This window comes from Oryzias melastigma, linkage group LG11 (assembly GCF_002922805.2).
Source record: "Oryzias melastigma strain HK-1 linkage group LG11, ASM292280v2, whole genome shotgun sequence".
In the NCBI taxonomy this organism is placed as follows: domain Eukaryota; kingdom Metazoa; phylum Chordata; class Actinopteri; order Beloniformes; family Adrianichthyidae; genus Oryzias; species Oryzias melastigma.
In genome coordinates, this window is record NC_050522.1 from 8,710,798 (window position 1) to 8,727,719 (window position 16,922).

The 16,922-nt window shown below is 37.5% G+C and overlaps 1 protein-coding gene across 8 annotated transcripts in view; it reads right to left on the reverse strand.

The window, feature by feature from the left end:
• Positions 1-4,405: 4,405 nt before the first annotated feature.
• The window catches only part of LOC112163508 (cytoplasmic dynein 1 intermediate chain 1), a 70,331-nt gene continuing 57,814 nt past the window's right edge, over positions 4,406-16,922 (reverse strand). For 6 of the 8 annotated variants that reach the window (XR_002917282.2, XM_024299940.2, XM_024299958.2 and 3 more), the window contains 2 exons: positions 14,425-14,550; positions 10,372-10,907 (listed from right to left, as the gene is read on the reverse strand). Coding sequence is in view for 7 of the 8 variants with exons in the window: in XM_024299940.2 (XP_024155708.1) it covers positions 10,797-10,907; positions 14,425-14,550 (237 nt within the window). In the remaining variant the exon portion in view is untranslated. Of the gene's footprint in view, positions 4,787-10,371; positions 10,908-14,424; positions 14,551-16,922 lie in introns of those variants that run through there. The other 2 variants (XM_036214226.1, XM_024299948.2) reach the window with 2 other exon arrangements.

Sequence of the window (16,922 nt, forward strand, 5' to 3'; positions counted from 1 at the left end):
TCACGAAGTCACAAAACATTTGCACTTTTACCAAAACGAGAATGAATTTGTAGCATTGTCACCACGCTGCCAGTCCTGGCGGCGCTGAGCGTCTGATAGAATCTTCCAGCTTTCAGCAGCCGCCAGGGCCCCAGCCAGGAGGGACAAGAAGACGGGGAAGGAGACAGCCCAGGTATCTGGCCGCATGTTTGTGTGTGCGCGGAGGAACCAAAGGATTATCCTGCAGGAGTTAAGTGAAGCCTGTCCAAAACCAGGAGCTCTACCCAGCTGTTGAAACGCCCTCCGCTGACTGCAGTCGCTGTGTCAGAAAGGTGGCAGTTTGCCAAAGGGTTAGAAGCAGGAACTCTGTAGGCCTGATGATTTACTGTTGTTTATGATGACAGACAAGGAGCCACCTTCTTCAGACCGTCTGTCTGTTTCTGGTTGTCTTTTTCTTTGAGACGCCCATTCACCTGCTGCTGAACACCCCGTGTTTGAGGTGGAGAAGTTTGTAGTTTGAGAAAATAAGTGTTAGTGGCTTAAATATTTATGGAAAGACCATTTTTCTTACCCCGTGGGCATATATATGTATTTTTTAAGAAAATCTACCAATGTGGTAAGAAATTCTGTTTCTAACAGGCCTCTTATTGCAGTGTAATGATCGATTTTACTGGAGCAAATAATAGTATAAAGCATGAAACTTCATCAATGGAGACTTTTTTAGAGATCTATATCTTAATAAAGAATGAAATCATCTACATTTTTTCATTTTTACTTTCATTATTTAAAAATTTGATTAAATCTCCTGAATTTTTATCATTTATTCCTCAGAGAGAAAGATCTTACATCTTACAGGAGATGATGGAGGGATGGGGAACTGTTTCTATACTGAACAAGAACTCTCTCACCTGGAATGTTTTAAATATTTAATATTCCATCCATCTATTGTTCTACATTCATTGTTTTACTTTTACATCTGTAGTGGTTCAACACAATAAAGTTCTCTAAAAATTGCACGATTATTTGGGCAGGTAAGGCATCTTCTCTTTCCTGCAGGGGAATAATAGAAAAGCGTAAAAAGGTTAAAAGCAAATTTTTGTTTTAATTAAGTACACAAGTTATTTTTTTTTTGCTGTTTTGTTTTTAAAGGGCTAAAAGAAGAATAAAATACTTAAGTTTGTGCTTTCCTCACTAAATTTGATAAAAAATGTATGAAATGAGGAAAATGATATAAAGTGAGGCAGTATACTTGAAGCTTACTATTTACCTATATTGTAAACTTAAAATGTCTGAAGGAGTTACTTCCTATACAAAAAGTTCACACATGGCAGGGTGACCAAACAACAGCCCATTAATTGAATTATTTCATCTGGCTTGCCAAGCTAAAGTAAAAATAATAAATTCAACAATCCTTATAAATATTTTATATTTTATCGTCTTCTAATAGATTGTGCTCTACACATAAACAGACCTTTTCTTTGGGTGCAGAAAGTTATTTGATGGGGACCTGGCTGCAGACAAGAGGGTGTGACATCATTCGGTGGAAGAGGAAATTCCACTAGAAATGTTACATTATTAAAGCTTTTTACATAAAGAAACGATTTATTGTGCAAAATGAGTTTAAAATCGTGCAAAAACAACATTCATTTTATTCCTTTCAAAGTTGACATTCATAAAAGTGTTCAGATTTGTAAAACTGTTAACCCTTTTATATCCCAGATTTAGCTCCAGTGTTTACATTCTTTCAACTACCATATCTTTTTAACCCTTAACGTGATCATTGTGAATGGACCTATTCTGTTGTAGAGAATAGCAGCTTTGTGCCAGAATGCAACAGAAATTAGTTACCAATTGATGAAAGCTGTGTTAAAGTGTTGCATATCAGTGCAAAGTCATTTTAAAGTGTTGGATATCAATGAAAATACACTTCAAAGTGTTGCATATCAGTAAAAAAAACATTTTAAAGTGTTTCATATCAGTCAAAAGCCGCTTCCAAATGTTGCATATTAGTGAAAAAAACACTTTAAAGTGTTGTATATTGGTGAAAATACACTTCAAAGTGTTGAATATTGGTGAAAAAAGACTTCAAAGTGTTTCATATCAATGAAAAAACCCTTTCTTAGTATTGCATATCAGTGGAAAGCTACTTGAAAGTGTTGCTTATAGGTGAAAAGCCATTTTAAAGTCTTGCATATCGGTGAAAATACACTTCAAAGTATTGCATATCATTGAAAAGTCATTTTAAAGTATTGGATATTGGTGAAAATACACTTCAAAGTGTTCCATATCAGTCAAAAGCCGCTTCCAAATGTTGCATATTAGTGGAAAGCTACTTGAAAGTGTTGCTTATAGGTGAAAAGCCATTTTAATTTCTTGCATATCAGTGAAAAAACACAGCATATTGGTGAAAAAAAACACTTCAAAGTGTTGCATATCAATATAAAGCCGCTTATCTCTACGTATCAACTGATTTACGTTGATCACAAAAGGAGTTACGGTATGTCAAAGGACATAATCGGCTTTGACGAGAACAAAGTTTAAACATCTAAAACAGAAAACTAAAACATATTTGTGTGGGTCGTCAGATAAATGAATCTTTTTCACAAAAACAAAGTACTTTTTAACTGAAATCGAGAGAAGGGCGTGAACCTCCCATTCCGGGCTTTCACTTCCGGCTAAGGATGTCTAGACACCATCTTGTTTTTGAAGCCTGTTCTTCTTATCGGTTATTCTGCATTCATGTGGTGTTGAACGTTGTTTTTCTGATGCTTCTGTGTGTTTTCCAAGAGGGACATTTTTACAACCATTCGTTTCTCTAAGTTTGCATTTTTCCCTGAGGAACATCAACCCATCATTGCAATTAGCACTAAAATGGAAACAAAAGCCATAAATTTGAAATATGTTTTTCTATTTATTTATTTTTCTTCTTTTATACGGTGAATTACCCATCATGCCACACACCTGGTTTTGGTCCGGACCTTCTGTCTAATTTTAGAACCCTTTGTATCCCCTGAGTCAAACCAGCCCATCCCTGGTTGTACTTAAGTACCTTCAATAAAAAATCCTCAAGTGTACTACTTTTTTCTTGGGTTTTGATGAAACATCAATCTGTTGTGGAAAAAATGAACACAATGAGGGTGAAACAAAACAGATGTATTCAGTAAAAGTCAAAAATGCAGTGGAAAGTTTACTTCTTTATTAACCTCTTTTCACGCAGGTTGTGTGATTAGTGAAATTGTTGGTTTTTGTCGCTCTTTTGAAAGTGTTTTTGACACTTTCAAAGCAGTTTTTGTCATCAAATCCACACATTCTGTTTGTCCATAACTTAAATCCTTTCAGACGGTGAAGTCTGAACATTTCAACCATGTCCCAACGAGTAAAAGGCTTTCCACATTCAGAGCCACGACAATCCTGAAATTACATCTTTAGTCAAGTTTCGTTTGAACTAAGTGTGCAAGCAGGTCTCACTCTGCTTCTGCCTCGTCTTGCAGCGACAGTAGCAAAGCTCTGAGTTTGGAAGCGAGACGGCTCCTGACCGCAGGCTCCATGGCGGTAGCAGCTAATTAGAGCGCTGCTCAGCGAGTGGGGACTGGGGTTTTGGAGCTGTGAGCAGGGAAGCGCCTCAGATGCTTGCCAGCCAGGCCGGCAGGAATGTTTTCCAATCCCTATGTACACACACGAGCGTGCACGAGCATTCTTTCATGTTTCAGTCACTCTGCGAGAAAGTAAAGTAACAATTTCTACATGTGCACGCAAATGGCTGATGGCTACCAAAGCAGGTGGAGAAAGACTTGTTCCTTCTTAAAATCTCAAGTCAATTTTTTTATTTGTTTCAATGTAAAGCGTATGTCCTTCACAAAACTTTATTTTTCTAATTTACAGACACATTTATCATCCGTTTCTGTATTCTGGCAGTTATGGTTTTACAGTCAGAACAGGAAATTGAATTACACGCTTGGTTTGTGATGCCTTTTTTAGCTCTGCTTTACACTGTTCTGTCAAAAAAGCAGCGCTTTGCTTCCTCCAGTTCACATTAGTTACATTACTAATAAAGGAGAAATGCATTTCTCCTCTCCTTTGCTCAGTGCAGGTGGTCAGTCGGGCTCGGCGGGTGTCACCGCGCTCTCTAATGCCGAGTTGATCAGGCTCGCTGAATAGCTCGTTTGGCTGCTGCAAAAACTAAGAAGTCAGAGTAAATCGTCAAGAGGGCAGTTGATGGTAATGACCGAGCCATCAATGATTGGGCCCATTCATGGCTGAAGTGGCTGGCGTGGGGGCCTTGCAGGCACTCCCTTCAGACAGCCTGTCACTTTCCGTGGCACACGGGGCACAGTGTGCATTGCTCTCATTACCGGCCATTGTCTGGTTCTTTCAAACGGCTCTAAGAAAAGTGGAGGAGAGAGGAAAGTAAGAAAAAAGGCAGAGATTAAATAATGGTCTGGATTGGTTGATGGTGAAGTGATAGGAGCTGGCCCCTTCTGGTGTGTTGTCTGCGTGCACGCCGCAGACTTTACTGCGAGATGGTCAAGATTCAAGATGATGTGTATTTAAGGGGAACAAAGAGCGTCAAAGCACTCTTTCAGGACTGTATGCACGTCTGCACTAGATTGCACATGGCTTCTCTTCACATCATTTATTTCGGCTGATTTCAAATCGCCGTTTTATTTAGAATCAAACACATTCAAAAGGTATGGCTGAGTGGCTCCTGTATTCTCCAGCTGGTGGTCTCACTGCTGCTGACCCCGGTCCATGTGATCACAAGGGGAGGTGCATGCTCGCCCGATCCCTTGCAGCCTGGTGAAAGCTTCTGGAAGATTTTTGCAAAATGGGAGAAGAATCTGAAGGTAAATAAATGTAAAAGGAAGGGTTGAAGAAACAATCAAACTTTGCTGCAAATATCTCCCCTTCAATATTCTGGATTTGTTGTTTGCATTAGGATCTCTAATCTAACCTTAGAATGCTTCTAATTTTTGTGTCATCTTCTGTAAATAGTAAAAAAAATTTATTAATGTTAAAGCAGCAAAGGTAAAGCAGAAATTGTGCAAAGTGGCATAAAAGACAAGGATTTTTGTATTTATTTTTTTCTTTTAAATTGTATTTCAACTTATAAGTATCTTGATTATCAAAGAGACTTCCTTCTCTTGTCTACAAATGAAAATAAATCATAATTTGTTTGATCATAATGAGTGAAATGTGAGAGAACTGCAAATATATTCAGGTAAAATGTCTTTTCTAACAAGAAATAAGCTTGAAAACAGTAATGTGTAATTAGTTTTGTATGTATTGCACATAAAAGGGGCAAAAAAACATTTTTTTTTCATTTTGGTCTCTTTCCTTTCCTCAACAAAAGATGCCTTGTGTTGTTTTGATGTATTATGTTTATGTTTTTCCTGTGGAAATGAATAAAAAAAAACGTTTATCACTAAAGTTTCTCTGGTTTGGACCTGAAACCCAGATTTCTGTCATATTCCAGGATTAGTGAGTGCAAAATATAATTAATGACAGCTGTTAATTTAGTTTCTAGCTATTACAACTACTACAGAGGAATCTTCTTTTTACTTAAACAAAACTTACATTTACGTCAGTCTTTTACTAATCTCAGAATAATAAAGTGAGCATATTCATCCAAATAAAAATTGTGTTTTTAAACATGTTCTTGTAAAAATTTTTCTGAGGATGAAGGATACAATTATGTTCAAAGTGGCATTTCTGAGCATTTCTTCATTTAAATCGTTGAGAATCAGAACCATACACAAAAAAAATGGTGTTTGGGAAAAAAAAAAAGAAAGAAAACGTATTTGTGATGTAGAAAATCCACTGGGCGGGGCACAAGCTCCCTGTTCCAAGCTCTCAGAAACAGGGAGTGGAATAGGGGGGAGGGGTCACTTCAATGGTCCCGCCCACAAATCAGAAGTGAATTTCTAATGAACTACTGCCACTCTGCAGAAACTAGGTCCCAGAAAATGACACAGATCTTGTGATTTTGCCTAAAGTGCTGGATTATCTAGTGCCCTGAATTTTAAAAGCAGTTTGGACACCTTGTTCACTACTTTTTTTTCAATCTTCTAAACGCCTGATGTGATGTCACTGATTTCACAAAGTGAAAATCAAATAAATAAGAACATTTCATGACGTTTATTTGTGACTCCACTGTGTTCTGATGATGAAAATGTGGATCATTTAATAAAAAATTTCATTTAAACACATTTTTTTTGCAAAAAAAGGTTCGACCACAGTGCATTATGGTCTGTATTAGCTAATAGAGTGAGCATCGATGCACTCTAGGTTTTTGCAAAGACTTCTGGGAAATTTCAAGTGCACTCAATTTTGGAATAATACATTCAGACAGCACAAGAAAATTGTGAACGCACTATTTAGTGAGTAGTGAAGGAATTCGGACATAGCTTTGAGCTTGTTTGTAACATGCTACACGTTAGCCACTTTAGAAGCGTTAGCCGTGTTAGCATTTTACAATACCAGTACCTCTCAACCTTAATTGCAGCATTAAAAAATGTTTTGAGACCAAATAAAGTAAATATTTCTGTGACTACAGGAAGTCTCAACCTTGCTAATAACATTTAAAATGAAGTCCAACACCTCTACATGCTAGCTGTGTTAGCATCTTGACAATAACACCTGACCCAACATTTTAACAAACAAAAGAACAACCAAAATGAACCTATAAATGATCCGATCAGGATTACAGGACACGCTGTCGTTTTTTGAAAAAGATTCAAGCATTTGAGTGCACCTTGTAGTACGTAAAATACCATCAAAGGTCCGAACAGTAGAGTTAAACAAACCCATTCTCCTCTGCTGAGGAGAAGAAAATACCACAGGACCAAAAACAAATCTGGTGAGTGAACGCTGACAGACTGAAGCTCGTCTTTCACGCTCGGGATGTGACAATTTTCTCCAGCTGGACTTTCCCTGCACCATCATCAGAACAGATAGCTCTCATTTGAGCCGGTTACTTTCTCTCAACTTGTGGGACTGAGTCATTTTTACAGCTCAGAACGGGTCACTGAAAGCAATAATTCACTCCTTCTGTAAGGCTAAGAAGCTGCTGGGGAAAACAGAGCGGCCCGCTCCTTTTAATGGACAGCTGACACTGTGTTGCACATGCACACATCCCAGTGCATATTACTTTTACATATAGCACCCTCTCTGCCAAAGGCTCCCAGTAACATAAAATCAACTGCAGATCCAGTCTGTGCTCAGTGTGGTCTGGACCGGGTCCCTGTGTGCTCCTTTGTTGGCAGCCAACCCGAAAGCTCAGTGTGAAATCTGTGAGGGATTTGATTTAGTTTTGCCCTCATGGAAAACTGTTCCACTTTTGATTGTCTATTATGATGTTTATTTCTGTGGGGAACTAAGTTAAATTCAAGGATATTCATTTGAGATTCAATAATGCTCATAATAGAAGTCCCATCTGTTCACACTTTGCACCCCCTCTTCCATTTTTTTACTCTCCCACCTTTTAACATGTACCCCCCCCCTCCCCCCAATCCCCCCTCTTTCTATTCGCCGCAGAAACCCGGCTGGCGTCGAGCCCACCTCAAGTCTAGCATCAGCCTGCCGGCGCCCAACCTCAACCACACTGGAGGCTGCAGGTTGGCAGAGGCCGCCGTTCGCTGGCATGGAATCTAAACTTGGACTCGGTCTCCCCACGGTTCATGAGCGCTGAGCGCGTGTAAAGGCGAGGGCCTCTTCACACACTCACCTCATCTCATTCATTGTTTTCTCAGAGTTGGGAGTCATTTATTGAAAGCTGAACGCTGTCTGGAGGCGTCCCAAAACTGCTGGTGATCAAGCAAAGCTTGTTCTGATGAGGTCCAGTTCTGGAACAGGAGGATTGGATTCCAGTTCATCTAGTCAAAGTTGGAGTAACACACTGCAACTAGATTCTAATATGAAAATACCTTTAAATCTGAAACATTCAAGATATTTTAGGTTTTAAGTTGCTTTAACTTCTCTTTGCTCTACACGTGTCAAAGTCAAGGCCCGGGGGCCAGATCCGGCCCACCAGATCATTCTATATTTTTGTTATTAATGGCCCGATGTTATCTTAACATATTGCTCATTCTAATTTCTAACTCGTCACATAATGGCTAAGGACCCCTCCATGTCAAAAATGGTCATTTGGGAGTCCCTAACTCGTTGTTTTTTGACGTGTTGACTATTTCACTTAAATCAGGGGTCCCCAAAGTCTGGACCGCAAATCGGTACCAGTCCAGTACTGGGGCATGGACCACACCGGTATCCTAACCTTCACTCAGTACCGGATGTGGGTCGGTATTGGGCATGGGTCGGTTCCAGACGCGGACCTGGTTAGGATTCAGGTACTGGTGCCGGCCGAGTCCCGAGGTTTGGACTGTATTAAAAAGTTACATCTTTAAAGTTTTAAAAATGTAGTTTTAGTGTTTAATAAATGTTAATCCTGTGTTTTGAAATTGAGTTTGACACCCCTGTTAAACATCTTTCAAAGGTTTTCCCAAAATAACCAGTCAAGAATTTTTTTGTCTAATTTAGATCTAGAAATAAGGGCGTGGTCCAAACCTTTTATTCTCCACAGAAACACAAGAAGAAAACAACTTGGTTTAAGACCCCCCAAAAAACCTCAAATTGCTGAAGGTCATAAGAAACACTGATTTTTTTCATCCATTCACTCATCTTTCTGGCGCTTTTTTTCCCTTTCGGGGTCGCGGGGGTGCCGGAGCCTAACCCGGTTACTGAAGGGGGAAGGCGGGGTTCACCTCTTTAAATTTAAAGATGGTCATACAAATGTCAACAAGTTAGACTGGAATTCATGGATATAATTTTGAGGGAAAAAATGTTTGGTTTATGCTCTAAAAATCTAGTTTTAGATTTTATGAGGATTTATTAAGATGGGTCAACTTGGAATTCAATCCTATTGTACTTTTGTTCACGTTTTGTTCTAAAATTAGTCATTTCCACTTATTAAACTAGTTTTGTCACTGTGATCAAAATGAACTAAAATCACATAAATAAAAACAAAAAACTAAGTTTTACTTAGAACTTGTAAAAAATGCTAACTATTGGGCTATATAATTATTCAATTAGAATTTAACACATTTTTTAGCTTATTTTTCCCTTTTTGAATGCTTGTGTGGAATTCATCATTTCTAGATTTTAAAAACATTTTATTAAGTAAAACATTCTTGCTGCATTAACATCTTTTTACAACTTTTTAATGATTGTCTTAAGATTAGTGTTCGCCACCTCTTTTTGTAGTGTACTTACTCTTGCATCTTTTTGCATTTGAAAATAGTCAAACTGTCCACCATCAATAGATGTTTCAGGTAAATGTGGAGAAATCCAGAGAAATATGTTCATTTTAAAGTTATTTTGTTCAGAGGACCTCCTCTAACTAATTCAATGATTTGATTGCAGCCTGATGCTCTGGAGCCGCATGCTTGTCTTTGATGCCTCTATTGAGGCTGTTTGGCTGTAAAGAAAAACACTTTGAATAAACAACCGATTACTTAAGTTTTGTCATTTGTGTTTAGATTTTTAAACTGAAGTGATCTTATATTAATACAATAAATCAAGTTTATTAAGTCAATAAATGAAGTTTTTTTTCTACCACTGACATTACACTAAAATCAAGATGTCCCGTGAAATATTCAGCTCCTCAAAAATTCAAACAAACTGAGCAAAATGATAGTTAAAAGCTAACTCTACTGTCTGCGCTGTTCATTATTAGAAAAAAATAAAACAATTAATATCTTTTGCTGCACAATAGTCTTTTAAGGTTGATAAATTCATTTACATATGTGGGTTTTTCTTTAAATTGGATTGTCATGTTTATATTCAATGGTAGAAGGAGAACAATTATGACAGTGGATTAATAATCATAAAAAAATGTCCTGTTTGATATAATTTTGCTGCATTTTTTATATTCAAATACATCCGCTGCAGCACATCCACATGGTGTATTTTATTTTGAAAGGAACTACCATCTAAAGTCCAAGAAATGTAAATTGCTTTATATTGAAAAATATAACGCTGTAATGATTCAATTATTCTAAATATTTAAAGGCTAATTTTGATGATAAATAGTTTAAATGCTACAAAAACTTCAATAAAGGGTGTTTTTCTAAAACAATACAGAGGAACTATCTGGCTCCAATGGTTGTTTTACAGAGTCTTAAACAGAAAGGTAGTTATTTAAATATGAATATATTCTGAATGCATGTAATGTCTGTTGTTGTAAGATGTTTTTTGTAAGTCTATGACGCAGATGCACGTGTTTCTGAGGAGGTTTTGTAGTGGAAACGGTATTTATTAATGTTTAAATGTATGGTACGTAGGTGTGACGGCGAGTTCGTTTCATAGCTCAGAGAAATGCAGCACAAACATGCGAAGAGGTCGTTTTTTTTGGCTTCTGCTTTAATAGGAAACAGCCAAGGTAAACAGCGACACTCTGAGTTACAATATAGCTCTTTTCCATATAGTTTCTTACAGGAGAAATGAATTCTTAAACTTTAACATGGCGGTGAAGACGTCTGCCACGGGGTTATCTGTAATGAGGTGCGGCATGCAGACGACACAAAGAAGAAGCGCAACGAAAAAGGGGGTGTAAACGATGGACGATGGTTGTGGGACACCAGCTTGTTTTAGCTTTCAGCCTTGTTACAGTACACAGATCTTCAGAAGGCGGCCACTCATTAGACTATATGCTCACCGTTTGCTAAACTTACTGAACAAACGAGGACACAAACACTTAAAGAGAAGAAACGTCACATTACAGCATCCTGTCTACCTCGAGGAGAAACAGACATGTTGGATCCCGTCTATGAAGCCAGCTCCATAGGTCCTTCTTCCTCGCCGTCCGCCCGGTTGGCGCGAATCTCCATCAGGGTGCAAGCGAAGCGCGCCCAGTCGTCGGCATGAGCCACCGAGAGCTGCAGGGGTCAGAGAAACGTCAGATATAGTCGTCTACTCCTGGAATATGTAGGCAGAGAGGCTAAAAACAGTAGGAGGAGCATCATGGTCAAAATCCTTTATTTAATAAAAAGCTTTTTTTTTTGAGTGATTGCTTGAGTAAAAGTTATTCTTTCCTAAAAAAAAATGGGCTAGAAAGTTGAAATTTAAGGTCTGAAATATAAAAGAATTCATAAACAGAGTAAATTTTACATAACTACATAAAAACCCAGTAATGCAAATGAAGCCCAACGATGTAAAGGATCAGTTCTTTATAACAACCTTAAACGGTAAGAGTTACAAACACGGTTGAAAGGAAGTTTTATTCAAAACCTACTAAACTAAATGTGCAGTAATTGAGTCATTTTATAAATAAGTTAAACTGTTAAAAAGACTGAAAAGGCCAGAACTTCTGATCAAATAACAGAAAGCATTCAGTTATTATTTGCATTTTTAAAACATATTTTATTATGTGGTTTTATCTTTTTCATACAGAAAACATGACATTACTGAGTTTATCTAACAGTGGTTTAACATTAAAAACCAACTCGAATGAAAACAATGTTTTTGGTGTTTTTAACATGTTCTTGTGACATTTTTATTTTTATTTTTTATTACCTTTATTTCACCTAGAGGATCAAATGAGAAGAAATTCTCATTTACAATGAGAACCTAGCAAGACGTTCCAGCAAATGAAAGAAAATTAAGATTAAAATAGCATTTCTGAGAATTTATTGTCATTTTAAGTTTAATTTTACAAACAAAACTAATTGTAAAAATTAAATAAAACCTATAAACCAACTAACAAACAAGACATAACATCGCGTAACAAACATAACACACGTATTGAACAACAAGACAAAAATAAGGACAAAAAAGGAGGAAAAACCTGGAAAAAGGTAACAAAAGGAGTCAGATTTTCACTGAGCTTCTGACTATTTGTTAACTAATTTATCTATGTTAGGGAGCATGTCCACAATCATATGCATGCATTGTTTACTAAGTTACTCATTTGTTTCTTCATTAAACAAGCGTACAGATTTAAATGTTACTTACTCCACTTCACTCTACTGTTAAAATGTCTACTTCCATTTGAATGGTTATGGTTATATATATGAAGAAAATTGAGCTCAAGGTTGCATTTTTTTTTATTTTTATTTTTTTATTAAAAAACGTTCCCAGTAATGTTTCAATTACGATTAGGATGCTTTTGACCAAAATCCCACAGCCTAAATATCTTGAAAACCCATTTTTCATGCTGATCTGAAGACTCTGTTTCCAATATCTCCTCTGAGGGGGCGTGGCTTTGGGAGCTGAGCAGCCCCACCCCCGCATAGTCTGTCTGCAACAGGTTTATTCACAGCAATTTAAAAAGGAGAAATACTCAGAAATCCAAAAACAAAATGATTTCTGAGTACATTTGTTCTCTTTCAAAAGAAAAATGCAGCAAATACATGTTAAAAGCTAAAAAAAAACATGATTTTCATGGAGGGGACTTTAAAGACCACTGGGAACACTTTTACAATAGATTAAAAGATGATCGGAGTGGGTCTTTAACACTTAAAAAAAAATCCCTAAAGTGATTCTGAATTAATGACTTCCTGTTTCAGATCCTCAGCAGAACCGGGTCATACTAGCAGATCCAGGATGTTCAAGCGTTCCTGTCTTTTGCTGAGCTCAGTGGGAGTCAGAGTGAAGCTTTGGACCCGTTCACCAGGCCACGCTGTGAATCATCATGAACCAACAACCCACTGCCGCCTGGGCTTAGCAGGGGGCCTCCACCAGAACCTCATCTATATGGTGCAACATATACATTAGCCACACACTAACAGAACTCAGAAGGTCTGAATGGCCCCAGAATTTTATCAGAACTCTGCTGCTCTGAGCTTTTAATAACAAGAGTTTCAATCTCTATGCTAAAACGATTTGTTTAGAGTAAAATAAAAGAGCTAAAGCAGTTTGTGAGGTTTTCCTTTAGAGAAAAGGTCCTGAGGTTTGACTTTTTCCCAGGACTCTTCTCCAGTGCTCACATTCCGTTCCTGGTTTTGGCCACATGGGCGAGTTAGCAGTGAGGTCCCGCCTCCACCAGCCCAACATGCACACATAACACTGCAGTCGTAAAAGCTCTCAGCCCTGCTAAGTTTTATTGATGACTCTTCCTTACCAGCGACGAGGCCACCAGCTCTGCTGAGCCTCTTTACCGTCACCGCACCACCAAGAGACGCTAAAATTAGCCAGGGAGCTAGGCTAGCGCACTGTCATATGGGGATTCTAACCAGAGACGGTTAAATATGGGAGAATACGGCGGCAGAGGACGGGCGGCCACATTTTACAGGAACATGAGAGACAGAGGGAAACAAATCCAAATGTAGACTCATGGAAGAGCTGGCAGTTTGGTAAATATACAGAGCCAACAGCGGTTTTACTGTAAAAAGGAAAAAAAAAAGCTTTTTTTGGACTTACTGAGATGCCAGAGTAAATATATATATACATATATATATATATAAAACCCACTGACATTCATTCAAATATTTAAATGGGACTAAAAATAAATGACAATAAATGTGTGACTTCCTTACTTTGATTGTTAGATAACTTTTTTCTAATATTTCATGTGAAATTTGACCTAATTTTAGTTGCATTGATAAAGAGAAATCTACTTTGGAGCCTTAAAGTTCATTTTCTTTTACTAAAACTTGACACATAGTTTGCTCTTTTCTTCCACCCAGACTCCAATTGAGCATCATTTACTGAGAAACGGATTCTCTCAGCTTTACAGCAGTAATTCAGAATGTAGTGGAACTTCTTTTAGGAATAGTAGAGGACTCAAATGCAGGAAGCTTTAGGACGACGTCATGAATGGGAGAGAAGGGCGGAGCCTCAGAGATAGAGCCGTTTTACTTCCTGTTATGAAAAGAGTCTACAAAACAACGAGTATTTCATAAATAATTTGTTTTTTATTGTTCCAAAGGTAATTTACGATCATCTACATGGATATAATTTACTTTGAAAGACTTAAGAAATTCATAGTATGGCCCCTTTAAAGCTCTTTATAACACCTGAAAACAAACATTTATTACAACAGAAAACAAAACTTGAATTAATCTAAGAAAAAAAAAGATCAAATAAACTAAAAAATCTTCACACCTTTAGCAGATGACTATATATTGTTTAACCCAAGTATAAAATAAATGAGCAATAATAGTAATTAAAATTATTAGTTTAAATGCAATTAAATTCACTGATTTTTTTTTTTATTTTAAAACCTTTTTGTATTATTTTGAGAACCTGTGTCAGATAACTCCTTTTTTAATCTGAATAAATATAGACGTTGTGCTATTAAGATTTTAAATTTCTAAAATTAAAATCTGCTGTTTTTTGGGTTTGATTAATGATCACTTTAAACGCCACATAAGATTGTATGAATCTAGGTTTTTGTATGTAGTTTACCCTAAACACTGTAAAGCTGCGGCGCATTAAGACGCATAACATTCATACCTCTCCAGTATCGTAGATCCAAACTCGACCTTCTGAGTCGCCCACCGCCACCTCCTTCCCTCCAGACGACCAGCGGACTCTGTTGAGAGCAGAAGCTCCTTCGATGGTCACGCTTGCAGTTGGTACCTCAAAACGGGGAAAAAAAGTTTGAAGAATTAGAGCAGGGATGGGCAAACTTACGGCCCACATTAAACTATATAAACCAGCCCGCCAAACTGGAATAAATCAAATTGATAATCCTTAATAATGTTTTATTTTCCCTGTAATTATGATGTCTCCCCATAAAATGCACTCAACAAAAATAATGACCTTTGTTTCGGTGCAGGAAGTTATTTTGCTATCGTGTGGTGTTGAAAGATTTGACGTTCATGTGTATTTTCTGAGTCAGAAATTCATTTTTTTCAATCATTCCAACACCACATGAACCCAGAATTTCTCTAACTGTCCCTGAAGAGCATCATTGATACAATTGGCACCAAATTAAGAACAAAAGCCACTGTTTTTTAAATAAAAAGTTCCAAAATGTTCCGTTTTAAAATTGTAATTTTCAATTAGAATTCCAGTTTTCGTCCAGATTCCATGTTATTTTTAAAATAAGCCACGCATCAGCTCCTGGTCGGGCCCTCCTGACAAGTTTTAGAACACTCTGTGGTCCACCTGTCAAAAAGCTAACCCACCCCTGCATTAGAGCACTTCAAATGTTTTCTTTTTTTAATATTTGTGGCTCAAACTTATACTTTTCATGTCTTTTTTTGCTGCACAAAATAGACTAAAAAGCAAAAAAAGCTGTTGCTGCTTCATAAATATAAAAAAAAGTATACTTTTCAATGCAAAATCTTCTTGGAAGACGATTACACACCTGAAAATATCCTGGAGGGTTTAAAATAGCCACACACAGTAAGAAAGTCTAAATCCCATTCTTTGTGAAGGGATCGCACATTAAAATTGTGTTTATTATTCAGCACATGGAGATAATGAGCTGGAACAAAGATCCACTTTCAAGCTGAATTAAATCTGCTCTGAAATGAGGGAAAATACCACCAGAACCATAAGTGGGGAACAAGAATTTTTATAAAGCGCTCCAATGATGCCGCAAAAACAAACAAGAGAAATGTTTGAAATGTAATATTACAAATAATAATAAAGGACAATATTGGCAATTTAGCCTATCTTAATTTACTAAAGAGCATCCACAACGTATATACACTATATATATAAATATATATATATATATATATATATATATATATATATATATATATTTGGAATTAAATGAGTGAAATTAAGATCTACTCTTGTAATGTGAACCACAGCTTTTACTCGTGGAACTGGAATTATTTTCAATGTTCCATAAAGAGAGAAACCATTTTTTTAGAAGCCACATTAGGAGCACAAATTCGTCTGAATCTATTGTAAGTTACCAAAACAAAGCTGTCACATGACAAGCGCTCCATCAACTGGACACACACAGAGCTATTTACTCTATAATAACCATGTTTGTTTGAGCGGATGCTCTGCTTAGTGCTCATGTTGCATCTCTAAAAACTTAAAACCATCTGCAGTGCTTCCATAAACTGTTCCTGACATGTGGCAGGCGGGTCTGACACATGTCACTAGTGGAGACAGAGGCCTTTGGCACACCGAGTCCTCGCACACCAAGCCTCTGTGCATTTAAAGCAGCGCTAACCACAGACTCGCTGCCATTAGCCCGCTAGCTTCCACAGCTCTGCAAGAGTGCATCTGCACGGAGCGCCTTCAATTGCCTGTGTGTTTCTGCGTGTGTGGTGGAAATGAGAACCAGGCGCGCTGCACGTCTCCGTTAATGTTGTTATGACTGTGTGTTTTTAATATGATGGCAACAATGGAAGCTTGTTGCTATTAGACTGACTGTGTGCGAGCGTGTTTGCTGCATCCGTTTGCGTGAGCGTGCGTCTGAGCAAATGTTTCCCATAAAGCACATTGTTAGCCGGGTTAGGCCGCCAATAATGAACTCTTCATCTGTCTGAAAAAGGCTCCTGTTGAGGGGAACCATGGGAAACACGGCATCTGTGCTGCAAAACAAGAACTTGGAGGGAAGATGCATCTTTGAATTTATTCAGATTTTTTTTTTTCCTACAGGCTGCAGTGTGGAGAAAATGACATCAGTGAGGGGATATTATGAGAGCGGAGGTGGGGGGTTGGAGGGAGGTGTATCTGTAAAGATTCAGACTTGTATTAAAGTGTAAGTCACTGTGGGTGTTGTCTCCATGGTAACCGCGAGAGAAGAGGATTGAAAGGATCCTTTCTACTTTTACCTGAATGATCAAAGATGCCAATGTAGTGACAAAGTATGACTTTCATAATCCTAGAGCGTTGCATTTATGTTTACACAGAGTTTATGAAAAGAACGTATTAAGAAATACCTTAATGAACCTGATGAAGTCATATTATCTTAAGCAAAATTCAGGTTTGTATATGTTTGAAAAAATAAAACTTGGTGAAGTTCAATCAAATAATAA